This window comes from Urocitellus parryii, chromosome 8 (genome assembly GCF_045843805.1).
Source record: "Urocitellus parryii isolate mUroPar1 chromosome 8, mUroPar1.hap1, whole genome shotgun sequence".
Taxonomy (NCBI): domain Eukaryota; kingdom Metazoa; phylum Chordata; class Mammalia; order Rodentia; family Sciuridae; genus Urocitellus; species Urocitellus parryii.
In genome coordinates, this window is record NC_135538.1 from 113870609 (window position 1) to 113889727 (window position 19119).

General features: G+C 54.6%; 1 protein-coding gene across 4 annotated transcripts; it reads right to left on the minus strand.

The window, feature by feature from the left end:
* Window positions 1-11075: 11075 nt before the first annotated feature.
* Window positions 11076-18228, minus strand: Cdkn1a (cyclin dependent kinase inhibitor 1A). Of its 4 annotated transcripts, none has more exons than XM_026383484.2 (3): window positions 18131-18228; window positions 13408-13851; window positions 11076-11882 (listed from the first exon to the last, which is right to left on the minus strand). In XM_026383484.2, the coding sequence occupies exons 2-3, from the start codon at window positions 13844-13846 to the stop codon at window positions 11833-11835; spliced, it is 489 nt and encodes a 162-aa protein (XP_026239269.2). In that variant the 5' UTR covers window positions 13847-13851; window positions 18131-18228; the 3' UTR covers window positions 11076-11832. The 4 variants fall into 4 exon arrangements, with proteins under 4 accessions (XP_026239269.2, XP_026239266.2, XP_026239268.2 ...); XM_026383481.2 differs by having other exon boundaries at window positions 13408-13856; window positions 18131-18207; XM_026383483.2 differs by lacking the exon at window positions 18131-18228 and adding an exon at window positions 18002-18124 and having other exon boundaries at window positions 13408-13856.
* Between the last annotated feature and the right edge of the window lie 891 nt (window positions 18229-19119).

A 19119-nucleotide genomic window follows, 5' to 3' on the forward strand; every position in this document is an offset into this window, starting at 1 on the left:
GGCCTGGCCTGGACTGCGTTTCCCCAGCTCTCCACAGGTCCCATGTCCTGAACTCTTCTTTGGCCACCCTATAAAATGGCCCCAGGCAGTTGTCCTAGGAGAAGGTCACCTAGTGTCTGCCCAGACTTGCTGTCAAAGGACCAGTTCTCTCTCCTGCTGCTCTGCCAGCTCATCTGCACACCCTGGCAGCATCCAAATGACTGCTCTGGCCTCCTCCCTCCCTCAGCCTCGCCTCTCCAGCTCTCCTCTCCTCCTCTGACACAGGCATCGCCTCGTTAACCCAGGTAGCCAAGCGTGCCCCCTGACACGCACCCCTCTTCCTTCCCTCCTCACACCCTTGTGATCCATGGGGACCCTGAGGAAAAACTGGTGGTTCCAGGAATGTCAGATTCCCCCACTCCCAGCTCCCTTTGACCCGAACCTCTCTCGACTCTCACCCCTGGTCTAGCTCATACCCTCCCTTCCTCAGGAAGCCCTCCCTACAGTCACCCTCGTGCTTCAGTGTCCCCTTATCTGTGACCTGCTACGGTTTGATTGGGTCCCCAAAAGTTCATGTGTTGGAAACCCAACCCCCAGTGTGGCAGTGCCGGGAGGTGGAGCCCCACGGGAGGTGCTCGTGTCCTGGGGCCCCATCCTTCAGGATGGATTCAGGCTGTCATTGCAGGAGCAGGTCTGTTACTGCAGGAGTGGGTGCCTTGGTAAAGGAGGAGTTCAGGCCCCTCTGGCTCCCTCTTGCCCTTCTGCCTTCCACCATGGGATGATGCAGCAAGAAAGCTCTCCTCAAATGCCAGGGCCTTGATCTCCTCAAACAGACGGGCTTCATACATTACTCAGTCTATGCTATTCTGGAAGACAGTCCTCTGATGCCTGGGATCCCCTGGTAGGGACATCTCTGTGCATCTCAGCCTACACCAATCCTAGAACCTCAGTGCATAGCAGGTGCTCAGACATGATTGTCAAATTCCTTCCCTGGGTCCCCTTCACCTGTTGCTAAAGGCCTGAGTTCAGTCAGTTGATGAGAATTTTGAAAGATAAACGTTCTCCAGTTGAGGACCCCAGGGTAGGGACCAGGGACACTGGGCCTGCCCTCAGGGCAGTGAGTCTAGAGCATCCGGAGCTGTAGAGAAGGGGAAGACCCTGATGGGCACTTAGGGTGGCTTCTGCAGGGAGTGGGACGTGAGCAAGTTCTCAAGGAGGCAGGTGGGATTTGGAGGCGGCAGAACCTGTCTGTGCTGTGGAGGGAGGAGCCTGTTATGACCTGGGTCTGGGACATCCTCCAAAGCTCGTGTGTCAAAGGCGTGGTCCCCCATGCACCCACGTGGAGAGGCATTGACTCATGAGGACTCTGTGGATTAACCCTTTGGTGGGTTCTAATCGAACAGACTATTAGGAAGGGGTGGGAACCGCAGGAGGCGGGGCCTAGTTGGAGGAAGCAGGCCGTTGGGGGCGTGTCCTGAAGGGGGTCCTCTGGTCCTGGGCCCCTCCCCCAGGCCAGCCCCCATTTCTCCACCGTGATGCTCGGAGCCAGTTGGCCCTGGCCTGAAACCTCTAAAGCCACGAGCCTACAAAAATCTCCCCTGTAAGTTGTTTTTCTCAGGTATTTTTTTTCACAGTACCAAAAAGCTGTGGGACACAGGGCCAAAGGCTGAATGGGACTGTCCTAGGGCTCTGCTTCAGGGACCATGGGCTCATGCAGGGGGTCCGGGCCATTGATGGAGGCTCAGCAACTTAGGGAGGTCCTGCCTCAAAATTAAAAATAAAATTAAAAAGATACTGGAGATGCAGCTCAGGGGCAAAGCACCCCCGGTTCAATCGCCAGGGCCTGCCCCCGCCCGGTATTCAACATTCAAGGGACTAAAAGAAATGACACCTGGCCAGGTGTGGTGGTGCTGGCCTGTAATCCCAGCGGCTCGGGAGCCTGAGGCAGGAGGATCTTGACCTCAAAGCCAGCCTCAGCCACTTAGCCAGGCCCTGAGCACCTTAGTGAGACCCTGTCTCAAAAACCAGGTGGGGGGCTGGGAATGTGGCTCAGCGGTTAGGGGCTCCTGGGTTCAATCCCTTTATACCCCCCAATACAAAGAAATGACACTTAAATACAACTTGTGATCCTTGGGTGGATTCCCTTTCAGGACAGGCATGGGAATAGGGGTGTTTTGGGGATCAACCAGGGAGATGTGAGCATGGTGGGGTTGAGCTGATGTTGGGCGCTTCGACGTCTCCTAGGCATGATGAAGGCGTGTCAGTCATGCAGGGGACTCTCCTGTCCTTTAAAGGCAGGGGATGAGGGGTCTTGAACTCACCTTTAGAGGTGACTGTAAACAAATACGTACCAAATGTCAAAGGTGTGGGGTGCGGGCAGAGTCAGCCCTCAGCACCGCGCCGCCTGCTGAGCTATTTGATCAGCTCTTCTTAATAAAAAGCCAAAAAGACTAGCCAGGGACTAGGATAAGGAAGTCCCTCTGTTAATCTGACCACACTTCACCTAGTATTTCGCACCCACAAACTGCCCCGTGGAAACAATGATGAGGTGCACATCCCACCTTGGGCCACATCCGTCAACACCCAGAAAGCCACTGTCCATCTTGTTCACTGTCCCCCTACAAGGGGGACCATGTGGCTCTCCAGGGACTGGTGGAGCTTATCCTGGCACCTCTGGGTTATAGTTAAAGAAAGACTCACTGAGCATCAGTATCAGAAGAGAACCACTTTCTCTCTCTAGACCAAGAGATGTGGCAAAGGCGACCACAGATAGGGAGTGGCCTCTGGTCATACTGCTCAAAAGTCACGCAGACCTCTGACCGTCCCAGCTCTGCTGCTCATTTGCTGTGCAGCCTTGGGCAACTCACTTAGCCTCTCTGTGCCTCAATTTCCTCAAAGGATTAAGATCTACCACACCGAGATGCTGTGAGGATTAGATGATTGAAATGGCAGCACTATCTCCCATTCCTCAGCAGCACCCACCTCCCTGTTCACCTTGACGTTCTCTTAGTCCTTGTCACCATCTCAGAATAGTCCTTTACTCTTTTATTTTATAAATTTCCATTTCCGTTTACTGAGATACATGCCTTCTGTGAGTAAGGATTCACTCTTGGCCACCGCTCCATCCCAAATGGCTAGATCAGCACTTGGCATACAGCTGGTGCTCAGCAAATATTTGTTGAATATGTAATCCCCGTCAAGCTCTTTTGTTTGGCACACAATGACCCTGGGTGAGGTAGCGCTGACATTGGGGGAGGGGTGTGGGGGAGGGGGGTGGGGGAGGGGGTGGAATCCTATTGAGTCTTAGAAAAGCCAGGAGGGGTGCAGGGTGACTTCTCCCCATTGCTCAGGTGGAGAAGCAGAGGCCTCAGCGGCCCTGAGCTGCGCGGCCACCGAGTCGTGGAACTGGCACTGGATTCTGCACTCGGGCCCCGCCTTGGGATGAGCTTACCCAAGACATGTACGGGGACAGTGGCCTTGGAGTGGCCGGCGGGCAGTGCTGGGAGGGACAGGGGCTGCAGAGCGGGCCAGATGTGGGCTGGCTGTGCGCGTGTGGTGTCACCCGGTCCCGGTACTCGGACACTCAGAGCCGCTCACGTGGGCTTCCTGCGGCGGAGATAAGGGGCAGGGAACAAGATAAGCTTCCAGTGTGGAGGCTGGGAGGTCACCGACGTGGCTGTCCTGTCCCGGGACTGTCAGGCTCCCACCCTGAAGGACGTCAGAGCCCTGAAATAAACTCCCTGCAGCCGCGTCCTAGGGCCCAGGGCACCCGCGACGTCACTCCTGGGGGTCCCAGCCACAGGGCCCCTCTGCGGCCCCCCCCTGCAGTCCCCGCGTCTCATGAGGAAGCAGCTCCGGGACCCCTCATGGCCCCACCCTGCGGGGGCCCTCGGTGTCCGCCTCTCAGCCTGTCCCCTCCTTGTCTGTCAGGTGGCCTGGGGCAGGAAGTCAGCAGATGCCCCACAGTCAGCCGCCTCCAAGTCATCAGAACACTTGTCCCCGTGTGTCCCCACTCAGTTCAGATCAGCCACAGGCCCCTCAGGGCCTTGCAGCACAAAAAGAGCCCGTGTCCTCTTTGTGGCCAGGCAGGGCCACTCTGTGACAGCAGAGACATCCCTGAGTCCACCTACCATGTGGGCACACACGCGCCCTCCCAGGCCATCGTCACCTCCCTCCCCCCACGCGGCTCTCAGTGGGACACAAACCCTTCCTGAGCCTGGCTGGGCAAAGGACTCCCAGGGCTGGTCGCTCAGAACCCCTCCCTCGAGTCAGCCAGCGGGGGCGGCCCTAGGCCAGCACCCTCCTCCTCCACAGGGCCCTGGGGGACCCTGGGACCCACACCCTTAGCCGTCAGAGAGCTTGTGGCCAGGGACAGCCCACTGTCCCCCAACTCCAGCGCCGCTCCCCACGCTGCTCACCACCGGGCCCACACCAGGTCTGCAGCCCAACACGGGCGCCTGCCTGTCCCACGCCCAGGGACCTCCAGGAGCCAGCTCCCCACAGCGGGGCTCACTGTGGACTGTCCACCAGGAAGTGGGGACACCCCACAAAGGGAGGGCCAGGGCAGCGGCAGAGGGTAACACGGCACCCGCAGGGCCCTAGGCTCCCCATTGCCACCGGCCTGGCACAGAGGGGCCTGAGCCTGGGGGTGCGGCCCACGCCACCAACTCAGTGACCATAGTCCTGACAGTCACCCAGCCCAGAGTGCCCCAGCTGGGCCCAGAGCACCCGGGGCCTTCTCCAGCCTACTGACCCTCAGGAAGGGACGAAGCCGGCCATTAGGGGTAGGTGACCCTCCAGCCTCCTGCCCCGTGCCCTACGTCACACCGTGACCTTGGCCCCTGGCCACGAAGACAGACAGACGGGGGCTGCGCCTCCTGCCCGCCCTCAGCCCCCAAAGGAAAGAAGCCTCACACCAGGGGTGGCCCCCACCTTCAAAGGCTCCCCGCCGCAGCCCGGTGCTCCTGGACTTGGTGACACGGCCCTGCCGCCCTGCAGAGCCCACGCCTGGGGACTGTTAACCGTCTTGTCTCTTGCTTAATCGCTCCTTCCGCTCCCAGCCAGCCAATCTCCTGTGGTCACCTGTGGAACTTCCTGCTGAAGCGACCCCTGACTGCCCCTTCCAAGTCTTTTTTTTTGCTTTTTAGTAACAGGGAACACTTGAACTCAGGGGCACTGGACCACGGAGCCACATCCTCAGCCTGTTTTTGTATTTTATTCAGGGACAGGCTCTCACTAAGTTGCTTAGGGCCTCGCCATTGCTGAGGCTGATCTCAAACTCATGATCCTCCTGCCTCAGCCTCCCTAGCCGCTGGGATTACAGGCCTGCGCCCCTGCACCCAACCCTTTTTTATTTTTATTTTGAGACAGGGTCTTGCTAATTTGCTAAGGCTTGCCCTTGAATTTTCAATCCTCCTGCCTCAGCTTCCTGAATAGTTGGAATTATAGGCAGGTGCCACCATGCCTGACTAAATATAATCTCTTAGATGGGCCCCTTCTTGCCTAATACTGGATTTTCTGTTTGTTCTTGTTTTGGGGGGTGCTTTACCACGGAGCTCTAGCCCCAGCCCTTTTTATTTATTTACTTTTATATCTGAGACAGGGCCTCACTAAGTTGCAGAGGCTGGCCTCAAACTTGCCATCCTCCTACCCTAGCCTCCCAGTCATTGGGATCACAGCCGTGCACCACTGAGACCAGTTAGTACTTACTGAGCGCTACTCTGTGCTGGACACTGTGCTGAGCATGGAGGCTACCAAGGTAGGAGAAAAACCTCGATAACATTAAGTTCGATAGTGACAAGGACTGCGAAGAGAAGTAGAGCGAGGGAAGGGGCGGAGTGGTGGTGGGAGGTGCTTTTAAACGGGTGGTCAGTGCCTCTTCTGGGCACGGTGTCTGAGGCTCTCAGAATGACCTAGCACTGGACATACTGTACAGCCTCTAACAGGAGTCGGCTGCCCCGACCCCAAGGTGATAGGATTATTTGCCTCTATACCAAGAAGGTTGACAGAGCACCAACCAGCCTATTCTCAAGTTCTTATGCGTTCTCAGCTCCATGTGCAAAACATGTCTGTGACAGCTGAAGTTACCCTCCTTGACAAGGAGGAGAAAATTGTTGAGAGTGTTGGAGGCACAAGGAGAGTCAGAACGCTAAATTGAAAAAAAACAAAATGAAGCGTCTTGACTAAGGAGGCAATGTTGGAATCAAACATGAGAGGAAGGAGATCTGGAAAAAGTGTTCAGGGAGAGAAAACCGTGAGTGCAAAGGCCCTGAGGCAGGAGCATGCTTTGTGCACCTGGAACAGGGTGACAGCATGACTGAAGGAAGAGTGGACAAGATCGGAAGTAACAGGCGTGACCTACAGACCATGTGAACACTTGGGTTTTTATTGTGAGATGGAAGCCATTTGGAATGTGACATGGGGGTTTTTTTGTTTGTTTTTTTTGTTTTTTTGGTACCAGGAATGGAACCCAGGGGTGCTCGACCACTGGGCCACATCTCCAGCCCTTTCCACTTTTTAAAATTTTGAGACAGGGTCTCACTAAGTTGCTTAAGGCCTTGCTAAATTGCTGAGGCTGCCCTCAAACTTGCAATCCTCCTGCCTCAGCCTCCTGAGCTGCTGAGATCACAGGCGTGCAACATCACACCCAGCTTTTTTTTTTTTTTTTTTAAGATGATAAGGAAGAGTTTATTCAAAGAGGGCTCTGGTAATGGGTGAGGGACGACCATTACCATGGGGTCTTGCCGTGGGGAAGAGAATGGATTCAGCTCTCCCAACTTAGAGTTTAAAAGGATCCCGCTTTCCTTCTAATAATAGACCATAGACAAAGGCAGAAGCAGGGAGGCCAGTGAGGAGGTGACTCCACTCATGCAGACCAGAGGTGATGGCTTGGACAGGAGGTCAGTGGTGGAGGAGGTTGACCCTGGGTATATTTTGAAAGCCGGGCCAGCAGGGTTTGCTGAGGCATTGGGACAAACGCCACCAACCCTCCTGTTCTCTGAGCACCGGATGAGCTGGGTTCTTCAGGCCCAGCCTCCAGGATCTCATGCCCTGCTCAGCTCAGCTCAGCCACCCTTGCCAATCCTTGGCCTCTGTCCCTGGGCAGGCTGAGCCAACGGCTGGACAGACCAAGTGCTAGGAAACAACGTCAGGTCCAGGAGCTTTTGGAGACGGTGGAGCCAATTTTAAAATCCAGAGTCGCTGGACTTAAACGCACTGAGCTGGGAAACTAGGTTTTACAAAATAGAACGTGAACCAGGGCCAGAGGCGCGAGACCATTCCACAGTTAGGAAGGTCCTTCACGGTCAGCCCCCTACCTACAGCTGCTTCAATTCATGTCACAGTTTGGCAAATCCCAAAGCACGGCATCTCTGTTTGGGGGTTCAGTGGTGAAAGCTGGGGTAAAGCTAGGGAACCCTGAGATTCCGGCCTCCAACGTCTCTCTGGCAGGAGCTCAGGCAGGTGGAAGGGTCACGGGAGACCTGGGCTAGACAGCTGGATTCGGAGCTGTATGGGTGAGGCACTTTCCGGAAAATTGAGAAAATCTGAGTTACATCAAAGACTGAGGAGTGGCACGGAAGGGCACTGGTCCCCACCAGCCTCCTCCTAGAATCGTAGTCTAGCACTTCTCCTTTCTGGTTTATCAGACAGGCAGTGTGACCTGCAAACCTCACCGTGGGGCTCCTGGCTCCTCACCACTTCCTAGGGGCGTGACCTCAGGCCAGTGACTTTATCTTGTTGCCTCAGTTTCTTCATCTGTAAAATGGGGGTGGTGACCGTGCCCATGTGGGAGGTTTGTGATGAAGATCAAACGACAGGCACCACGTAAAGCATTTGGAACGGTGTCAGGCGGATGGCAATCCATGTTAGCTGGGGTTATTTGTGAAATTGTTGAGAGGAGACTGAGTGTGATTCTTCGATGGCTCCCTCCTACCAACCTACACACGGCCTGTTCATAAATTAAGACTGATTGTCAAGTGGTGAGGGGCAATGACCTGTGCCCTGGGCCTGGGAGCTAGGATGGGGCTAGGATCAAGGAGTGGGGCTGGATTTGGAAGACCAGTGCTCAGCTCAAGAAGGAAATTCAAGCAACGGTGAATTATTCCTTCATTCAACAAATATTTATTTATTTATTTATTTATTTATTTTAAAAGTGAGAGATAATTTTTTAATATTTATCTTTTAGTTTTCGGCAGACACAACATCTTTGTTTGTATGTGGTGCTGAGGATCGAACCCGGGTCGCACGCATGCCAGGTGAGCACGCTACCGCTTGAGCCACATCCCCAGCCCCTCAACAAATATTTATTAAACACAGTGTGGCACCCACCATGCACCAGGTGCTGGGGTACTACAGAGAACAAAATGGGCCAAGACCAGCTTTCAGGAAGCTCACAGTCCTGTGGGGTAGGTGGCAGGGGGTAAGCCACCGTGACTTTGTACCCCTGTGTTCACCCCAGCACTGGGTGGGCTGACAGTTAGTAACAGAAGCCATGGCTGGAGCCTCACCCCACATCCTCCAGGACCACGTCTGTGTTCACCTGGGGCGTTGGTGGGGCTGGGGCTGGAGCTCAATCGTAGAGCACTCGCTTGGCGTGGATGATGCCCTGGCTTCTATTCCCAGCACCAAAAAATAAATTAAAATTAAAAAAAAAAGAAACTCATCAATAATGACAAATGCATTCTTTTCAATCTGTATCAGGAAAGAAAATCAAAAAATGTCCACATTCACATTCTTTACCAAAATCTAGAGATCCATCCCCTTAGTGAAGTGATTAAATGAATCGGGACATTGTGTGTAGTGAAGGGCAACTTATATCTTGTGCCTCCAACTGCTTTTTAATTTGGATTTTGGAAGTTGTACAATAAACATCCTCTGGCCCATTTAGTGGAAGACCTGGCTAGCGGCCACATTTGGGTGGAATCCAGAGCAGGAGAGGGCTCCGTGATGGGTGAGGCTGTGGCAGAAGCCCTTGGGTCACACAGCCCAGCACATCCCCTGGTCCTGGGCATAGCTACGGAGGAGACTGAGAAGTCAGGAAAGCCCCAGGGCGGGACCCTCTCAGCCCAGGTTTCTGGTGCAAGGCCCTGCCCTGGACCACGGGAACCATCAGCCTCTCAAAGGTAGCTCTTGGCTGAGCTGCAGAAACAGAGCAAATAAAAGACTATTGTTTTAAGCCACTAAGTCTTAGGGTGGTTGATAATATATAGATGATCAGAGGGTGCATGATACAGTACTTGGTTCTTTTTAATATTGTATAATAATTCACTATATAAATATACCAAAATTTACAGATCTGCTCTTTGTCATGGACCCTTCAGTTATTTCTAGTTTGGTCTATTACAAATAATGCTGCTAGGAACAGTTTGGACGTCTTTAGTGGAAATGTGTGCTCCTAGAGAACAGACCTAGGAAGAGACCATAAGAGTGTTTTTTGTTGTTGTTTTTGCAGTACCCCATTCGAGCCAAGTGCTCTACCACAGAGCTACACCCCAAGCCTATTTCAACTACTTTGGAAAACTAAAAACCCAGCACAAGAAAAAATTGTATACTTCCACCAGCAAATGATGCTTTCCAGTTTCTCCAAATGTTTGACAACACTCAACATTGTGAGACCTTTTAGTTTGATACTTTCTTGCAAGTACATAGTGGTATCCAATTTTGTGTGTGTGTGTGTGTGTGTGTGTGTGTTTTGTATCCAGGATTGAATCCAGGGACACATAACCACTGAGCCACATCCTTAGTCTTTTTTAATATTTTATTTAGAAACAGGGTCTCACTGAGTTACTTAGGGCCTTGCTAAGTTCCTATTTTTTTGTTGTTGTTGTTGTTTGTTGTTTATTTATTTTTTGGTAGAGATTAAACCCAGGGTGTTTAATCACTGAGCCTCCACAGCCTTGCTTTGTATTTTTTTATTTAGAGAAAGGGTCTCACTGTGTTGCTTAGCGCCCCCACCCCCAGGCTGCCTTTGAACTCACAATCTTCCTGTCTCAGCCTCCTGGGTGCTGGATAACAGGCCTGTGCAACCAGCTATTATTGTGCTTTTAATTTGCATTTCCTCAATAAGTAACATTAAGCTACAAAATACACTTTGCAAAGACTACCCAACAGACCAGAATATTGACAGTGGTGATATCTGCAGAGGTGTGATGATGATTTTGGTTTTATTGGTTTTTTTTGCTACAAGGTCTGTTTGCTAAAATTTCCAAATTCTAAAAATTTAAGTATTTAATTAAAAAACTGTTAGAATGCTTCGGATTGAACCTAGGGCTTCACCCTGCTAAGCATACATTCTACCACTGAGCTATGCCCCCAGCCCTTAAAAATCATTTGATCATGAAAACCATCCTAGAGCCCTCTACCTGTGTGTTCTTATAAATGACAAGATGTAATGACAACAGCAATATTACAAGTAAAGTCATTCATTAATGTTTATTGAGCACCTGCTGTATATCCAGCACCGAGGGAGGGGCTATGAAGGACACAGAGTGGTACAGGGCAGGATCCCTGTCCTTGGGAGGGTTACAGTCTAGGTAGAGACAGGGAACCAGAACAGTTGGGGGCCGGAGAGAAACAGTCCAGGCCAGGATGTAACAGGAACTGGAGAGTGTTCGGGGACAGACCCACTAAGTGCTTCAGCGCCTCCAGGGGCTCCATGCTCAGTGCTGGGAAAGATGACCACCCCCAACTCCATCTCCTATTAGTCTACTTAGCGCACCTTTCCTCAGCCTCTACGCCCGCCATCTTGGCCCATCTCCTTGTTCAGCTGCTCCTCGAGGTGCAATGGAAGTTGGAAGGATGGAGCAGGCCAGGAAGGTCACTGGATGAGTTCCAGGGGCTGGGGTCTGTCCCCCCACCACACACCCTAATATGGAGTGGCCCCCACTCACGGAGGCCTGCCTGACCACCCAGGACCCCCATCCCCAGAGCTACATAAGGAGGCGGCTGTTGCTTAAGCTGCCTGAGGTAGGACTTGGGAGTCCACTTCCTGTGTGTCCTTCTTCCTTCCAGTCCATGAAGTTGCGGGGGAGGGGGCAGGTACCCAGAGCCAAAGGACATGGGGGAGGGGAGAGCAGCAGAGGGGCCTTGAGAGTCAGTCGAGGCCCCCCAAAAAGTAAAGGGGGAGCCACCAGGAGAGAAGCCCAAACACTGAGGCGTGCTCCCAGGGGACGGCCAATGGGGCCATCAGTGGAGGTGGGGAGCTGCTACAGGGCCCACCTTCCCCGACCACAGGACAGAGGTGGGTATCCAGGGCCAGGAGGGACGAAGCGCCCAGCCCTAGTTTAGGCTGTGCCCACTTCACAGTCACCCTGCCCAATCTTAAAGGAGGTGAAGGGACTCCAAAGATTTATTTATTTGTTTTATGATGACCCCACTTGGCTGGGCCCCCTTCAAAGTGCTATCTATTTACTTCTCAAATGGTAAGGAATTCAGGTGGAGAACCCAAGAAAGGGGCGGAATCACAGAATACTCATGAGACATGAGCAGAGGGGGGGAACAGGCCCCTCAAGGCGGAGGAGGAGGTGGCCGGCATGGAGCCAGACCCCCCCCCCCACCTCCAGGAGAGGACACAAAGAGGATAGGATGACAGGTTTTAAATAATATTTCATATAATAAAAGTATGCCCAGCCCTCTGAGGAGCCTATCATGCTACTGCCTAATTTTTCTTTAAATAAATTCTACCGCCAGAGGCTGGGGGGAGAGAGGGCAGGCTGGGTATGTACATGAGGAGGAGTTTAAATTAAAACACAAATAATAATTAAGACGCACAAACTGAAGGACGAAGGCAGAAGATAGGGAGAGGCCTGGAGGGCCCCCCACTGTGTCCGGGAGTGCGAAGGCTCCAGGGGTGGATCAGGGCCTCCTCTTGCAGAAGATCAGCCGGCGCTTGGAGTGGTAGAAATCTGTGGGGAGAGAAGAGACATCAACCAGGCTGGGAGCAAGAGGGCCTGAGCTACCTGTGAGGACAGCTGAGGAAGGAATGGGGCGCCCCTCCCGAGGCCACAGGGACACACCGCTAAGTACAGGGAAGATCTTGGAGAACTTCCGCTGTTTCCCAGGGGGTAATCCTGGTACCCCATGGGCTTTCCAGAGGAGACAGCAAGGTCACCAGCACCCATCTATCTGCTCTCAGGCATGTTGCCCAGCACAGAGCCACTACCCCTGGGGTTATGTGAATTGACGGAAATCCAAATCAAATGAAAAGCTCAGCCCCTCAGTCACACCAGCCACATGTCAAGGGCTTAATGGCCAATCCGTGGCCACTATGAGGGCTACTGCACTGGGCTATTCTGTCACTGCAGAGAGTCGACTAAACAGCACTGATCTGGGGATTCCATAGGATCATCTGAGAGAAGTGCTTTGCACAGTGCCTGGCCCACATGAATGTCGTTGTCATTATTGTCATCATCATTATTTGGTACTGACCAATTGCAAATACGCCATGGGATTTCTGCCTTTATCTCTCAGCCTCGGTTTCCTCACCTGTAAAATAAGTATAACACGGCATGGTGCCCCAAGGATAGAATGAAGGCTTTGGTCTAGGACCCCGTGTAACAAGGGTTCAAATGTCAGCACCACCCATTCATTATCTGCCAAGCACTTACTATGTGCCACTGTGCTAGGTGCTGGGGATTTGGCAATGAACCAGAGAGAGGCAGGTCCCTGTGGATATCTAGTGAGGCCAATATCCTAGCGAGGCACCGTGAGGAAGGAGCTGTTGATAGACAGCCAGGCAGGCAGGAAAGGGCGAGGGAACTGTGTTGAAAAAGGGAGTACAGTTTGCAAGGAGTGGACTAAAAACTAGCATTCTTCTCTCCACTGCAAATTCACTGTGGGACCTTAGACAAATCACTGTACTGCTCTGAGCCTTGTTTCCTTGCTCCAAAAAGGAGGAACAGGATTGGAGATACAGCTCAGTGGAAGAGTGTTTGCCTAGTACACCCGAGGCCTTGGGTTTGATCCCCAGTTCTGAAAAGAAAGAAGCAAGAATGTTCATTTGTTGGGGGCGGGGCACTGGGGATTGAACCTTGGGATGCTCTACCACTGAGCTACATCCCCAGCCCTTTTTATTTATTATTTTGAGACAGGATCTTGCTATGTTGCTGATGCTAGCCTCAAAACTTGCGGTGGTCCTGCCTCAGCCTCCCCAGGCACTGGGATTACAGGGACATACCACTGTGCCTGGCGAAGAATGTCTTATACAGGATTGCTAGTAGGACTAACTGAAATCCACCTTAGAAGCTCTTGCCTGGGATGTAATTATTTCCTAATAAATGCCACCTCATTGGTCTTGGCTACAAAGCTGCTGAGTGACCTCAAGTAGTAGCTTCCTCTCTGTGGGCCCATTTCCCTCCATCTAAGGTACAAGCTGGACCAGTCACCTCAGCCTCTTCGGATCTGAGAATCCTTCCCCACTTCTGTCCTCACCTGTCATGCTGGTCTGTCGCCGTTTTCGGCCCCCAGAGGTTCCAGGCCCAGCAGGGGACCCCTCAGGTCGCTCAGGGGAGCGAGGCACGAGGGTGCAGGACAGCGACAGGTCCACATGGTCCTCTTGAGATGACCCCTGCAGCAGGGCGGCTGAAGTGCTGGGCCGCCTGCCCAGGTCATCCGGGCCACCCCGGGACCCCGGGGTCAGGTAGAGCTTGGGCAGGCCCAGGCCCTTCACAGGCTCCCAGGCGAAGTTGCCTTCCAGGGGCGTTTCGGTGACAAAGTCGAAGTTCCACCGCTCCCGGGCCTCCTGCAGGCAGCCAGCCATGAGGGCGTCGCAATCACGGCGCAGCTGCTCGCTGTCCACTGGGCCGAAGAGGCGACGACAGGCCTTGCTGCCGAGAGGGACTGGACGAGCATCCCCAGACGGCTCTGTCATGGTGCCTGTGCTGAGACACAAGGAAGGACCAGTCACTAGGGTAGCTGGGCCCTCCCTTACCAACCAGGCACTGCTGGGCAACCTCAGGTAGGGGTCTCTCTGGTCCCCTCCAGCCGATTTCCCACCACTCCTCCCCGCAGGACACCACCCCAAGCCCACCAACAGACACTGGGGGCTGGCAGAGCTCAGCAGCCCAGCTTCCCAAGGTCAAGGATGGGAGGAGCTGGCGTTGAAGGGCAAGCTGAGTCCACAGGGATCAGGGTCCTGTTTACCACCAGGAATTATCAGCTAAAATAAATCTGTCTTCGCCCTTGAGCTGTCCCATTGGTGTGAATGCCCCCGATCCGGGTGAATTGCCAGAGTCTGGTTTCCCAACCCCAGCCCTGGACAGGAGGTCGATTCCCAAATGGTCAGGTGGCAGCTCCTCCAGCTTCCTGATTCCCCCACCCAGATGCCCAAATGGGGTAACCTTGCCCCACAAATGGAAAGTGCCCTGGGCTGTAGCCCTCATAGCTCTGCTGCTTACTACCTAGATCTGAAAAAGTCACTTCATGTCTCTGGGCCTCAGTTTTCTCATGTATACATGGGGCTACATGACAGTTTAAGGAGTGTGGCTGTGGAAGCCTGCTCAGGCATTTGGCCAGGGAAGCATCTAGAAGAGAGCTGAGAGGCTGTGGCTTGGTGGATCCAGGTGAGGGATCTGGAGCCAGGCTGCCTAGATTGGGATCCAGCCTCTGCTGGTTTGACCCTGGACAAGTGACTTAACGTCTCTGGGCTCATCTGTAAAATGGAGGCAGTGATGATGACTGTCTCTGTAGGCAGATGTGAGGATTAACTGAATTATGGTAAGTCATGTGCTGGGAGCAGCACTTGGTGCATGGAAGATCTTGAAAAATGAAAGTGTTATTATTTCTCTCAGCCTGCAGTTGGGGCTGAGCCTCCTCCCCATCACTCCCCCTGGCCATCAGCTCCTTCAGGCAGCAGCTGACAGGTGCTGTAGGCTGAGGGCCTTTCCCAAGAATGTCATCAGGGGAAAGGAGGGGTGGGTGGGGCAGGGCAGGGTGATGATTTCTCCCAGGCTGAGACACATCCTGCCAGGCTCATCAGGTGATCAGAAGTCTAGACACCTCAGGGACCCTGCCCTCCTGCCCTGCGTTGCCTGCATCCAAAGAACCTGTTTGGCAGGCACAGAAAATTAAAGGTGGCTGGTCCACCCAGCTCCTCTCCTCCCACTTCAGGAGTGGGACAACCCATGAGGAGCCCTGGTGTCTACCTGTCCTGCTCTGGCCTGACTCCAAGGCTGAGAAGCCGTACCACCTTGGAAGGGACTGGGTTGTTTCCTAGGGACAAGTCCTGATTTGCAGGCTTGGGGTGAAAGCCCTGCTGAGTAGAGGCAGGAATCCCTGGACCCAGCCCACACCTACCCCACCCCACCTCTCTGCCTCTCCTGGTGAGTGCAGCCCCTAATTCCACCTCTCAGCTGGTTGGAGAGGAGAGGCACTCAGTGACCTCAGAACACATTTAAAGGGGCAGGAGCTTGAAGAGATATGAAACTTTCCCTTAAATCACACATCGAATAAAGACCCACGTCCACCACCCTATTAAGGGGCCACACACTACATTGGACAGGGCACTCGTATAACCTCTGCCCAGCATGTTCAGGGCAGGGGATAGGATTTAAATATATTTTTATGTGCTGGGGCTGTCCTCAGATATCAACCCTCTTTGAAAGTGGGTTTGTTAGCTTCTCTTTACAGAAGAAGTAACCAAGCCTCAAAGAAGTAACTTGTCTGAGGTCACACAACTCACAGGTGGCACAGCCAGGGTTTGAATCCAGACCCCTTTGCCTTGGGTTCTAGGTTCTGTGCTCTAGGGCAGAACCTGGTGTGGGCAGCACTCTTTTTTTCTCTCCACTATTTTGATTTTTTTAAAGAGATGTCTATCAGAATCATTTAAAAACATATACAGATTGATGCACCCCTGCTTCCCCAAACCAACTGGTTCCAAATTGAAGGGGATTTATGCACTTAGGACACTTGCCCCAGATAGGCACTCTCTGGGGGCCAGCCCGGGTGGGGGTGGGGACACACGGATGGGTCTCAGTGCTGCATAGGCACAAGGAGGGTCCTAGGAGCTGAGGGTGGGGCCAGACTCCAGGCAGGGACCCTCTCCCCTCCCTCCACCCTTCCTGGATTGTTCTCATAAACCCCTCCACCCCAAGTTTGCTCTCATGCCATCATCATGACTCCCATCTCAAAACAACCTCAAATGCAAGCCCTCGTTTTACAAACAACTGAGAATGGCTTCCTATAGATTTCAGCCAGTAAATACTGGCTCCCCCGTGACGTCCCCGGTAACTACTGCTGAGTCAGTGGGTGCTCTTTTTAAGGGGCCTTTGGGAGCGATTTCCCGTGAGCGCTCAGGAGAGGCGTCGCCCCTGGCCGGCGGGATTGCTACTCGCGCCGGGGCCGGGAGGGGGCGCCGGTCTCCAGGCAATGCCGCGCTGGTGGACGGTGCGTGGGCCACGCCGTGGACAGCGCCAGCAAGTAGTGATGAGTCAGTTTCCTGCCAGGCGCTCCCCGCCCGCCAAAACTTCTCTTCCCCTCCCGCCGCGCGCGTCACTCCCGGGTGGGAAGGGGAGGGGAGGAGGGGCCCAGAGCCGCGAACACGTCACGCTGAGCCGTCCGGCTTCCGAAACTCCCGCCGCTGTTGGGAAACGGCGCGCTCAGGCTCGGCACGCACACGCGCGCACACACACACACACACACACACACACACACAAACACACACACACAAACACACACACACTCGCGCACGCACAGGCGCGGCGAAATCTGGCCCCTCCACCTTTATCTCCACGCCCAAAACTCCCGATGAGTCAGATCCCTGGAAAATAAAAATAGAGCAACGAAAACAAAAACCGCTCGAAAGTCCTCCCAGAAACGCGACGTGAAGGAACGGAAAGAGAAAGGAGGCCTCCTGAGTGTCCCAAAATGCCAAACCCAGCCCTAACATCTGGGAACACCAGGAGGGCGCAAAGTTCCCCTACAGGTTTCAGACGGGGCGACGCGCCCAAGGAGCGACTCGCCCTCCACTCAGCCTGGTCACCTGCCGACTGGGTTGGGGGCTAGGTCCGGGTGCCCCGAGCCCCCCAGGCAGCTGACAGATGCCCTGCGCACCGTCGGGTCCTCCCGCAGCCCCATCCCGCAAAGATGCGAGCCTCTCTGTGCTTCCCTCCCTAGCGTGGGCTAGTGTCGCTCCGCAGTGCCGGCTCCTCTGGCGCACCAGAGCCCAGAGTCCTGACGCAAGGACAGCGGGAGCCAGGCTTCTCCCGCAGCTGTGGGAGAGGTGGGCAGGACCCCTAGGCGTGCCCGCCTGGCAGGCTGGCGAGAGCCCAACCAGCTTCGGTCGCGTTTCCCGGTCCCCGAGGGCGCGCCACTGAGCGGGGGACCGGACGCCCAGCCCCAGACCTCCTAGTGTCCCGGCTTCCTTGGGAACACTCTGTGCCAGCCAAATAGGTCACTGTGCTGATAGGGGACGGGGACTTCGGTGAGGCGGGGAAGAGCGATTCAGGGGTGCCAGTATTCCCCAGTTTGGGTGGGGTTCTGATCTCACAGTCCAGTCCCCAGGGTCTCCTTGTCACCGTGAGTCACCTCCTCTCTTGTCCTTAGGAAACATGTCCTAACACGTTCCCGAGGGCCAGGGACACAGCCCGTGCTGACCTCAGCTCCCAGCGGGGAGGCAGACACCAGGGCGTAGAAGACCTGAATCTCAGGGACCTGGACCCAGACGGTCCAGGTCCTATTGGATCGGAGAACCGTCGCGGGTCGGACTCCAGATGAACTTGTTCTACGAGAGTCCCCCTCCCCTTCTCGGCCCCCGCGGGGGACCTGAGCTTCATTTTCGCGCCTCGAGCAGCTGCTCCCAGGGGTCCGGACCCACCCACCTCCAGAAGCAAGCTCCTGGGGGCGGCCCTAACCACTTCATTCCTCGCCCCAGCTGGGCTTCAGGGGGCGGGGAGCGTGGCGGGCGACCCTGTCACTCCAGCTCCCGCAGTCCTCGCCGAGACTCAGATACAGCCTCCCTTGTCACCCGCAAGTGTACCGACGCGCGCGTGTCAAACCCGGCACGCCCAGACCCACGCCAGCCATTCACCTGCCACAGAACACCTGTGGACTCGGCGCGCGCCCGCGAACAGATGTCCCCACAGACGCTCGCGGACACGCTGGGCTCAGCTCCCAGCCGCCGGCTGGGGGCCGCTGTTCCGCGTCGAGGCTCCCTCACCTCCTCTGGGTGTCTGTGCCTTGGGAATCTGCTTCCCTGCGCCCGATCCCGGCTCTCCAAAGAACTGGCTCCGCAGCTGCTTACACCTCAGCTGGTGCCGCTCGGCGCTGCCCTTTTATAATTAACGTCCCGCCCCTGCCCGCCTCCCAGCCGTCGGGAGGCGGGACGCGCCGCTCGGCCCATCGCGCCGCAGAGACACGCCTTCCCGGCTCGAGCAGCGGAACCTGGCACCGCTCCAGCGGGCCAGCGGGTCCGGGAAACTCGCGGGCTGCCGAAGGGCGCTCCCCTCCTCCCCTTAGCCGTCGCCTGGGTCTGTGTGCTGGAGACATTTCCCCCACGAAGGGAAGCACAGATCGGGCTTTTTAAAGTTGGTGAATGAGCTGGCACTCCCTCGGGAAGGGACGCATTGTTAGGGTGAGTCCCCTTTCGTGCCTGCCCACCACTGACACCCTCTGGGTAAGATGTATTCCACCCGGCAGAGAAAATCAGGAGGAATGATGTCAATAGATACAAATCCATCAGTAATAAAAATAATGTATCTTTCTTTACAATTCCCAGGGAAAAAAGGGCTACTATACACCATTGTACTCACCCGGACCTCACTAGACACCTCTCCCAGAAGCACCTGAGATGCCCTAAAATCCCAACAAAGCAGATTTGAGTCCAGAATAGAATTCAATCCTCATTGTTTCACAGATGAGGAAAGAGAGGCCCAGAGAACTAGAGTATGCAAAGTCATTGCTCGTCAGGGGATTCCAAAGCTTTTCAGAAGGGGCCAACAGCCTGGTGTGCTGGCACAGTTGTGTAACCCTTGCTACTCTAGAGACTGAGGCAGGATTGCAAGTTCAAGGCCAGTCCTGGTAACCTAGCAAGACTCTGTCTCAAAATAAAAAGGGCCAGGAGATGTGGTAGATCCGTGGTAGAGCAACCTTGGGTGCCATCCCCAGCCCTGGTTCAATCCCCAGTATCTAATAGAAAGGGGAAGGGAC

Coding starts and splice junctions, on each gene's coding strand:
- Cdkn1a (XM_026383484.2), bottom strand. CDS start 13,846: ATGACAGAGCCGTCTGGGGATGCTCGTCCAGTCCCTCTCGGCAGCAAG. Junction 11,883..13,407: donor GCGACAGACCAGCATGACAG/GTGAGGACAGAA, acceptor CTCTCCCCACAG/ATTTCTACCACTCCAAGCGC.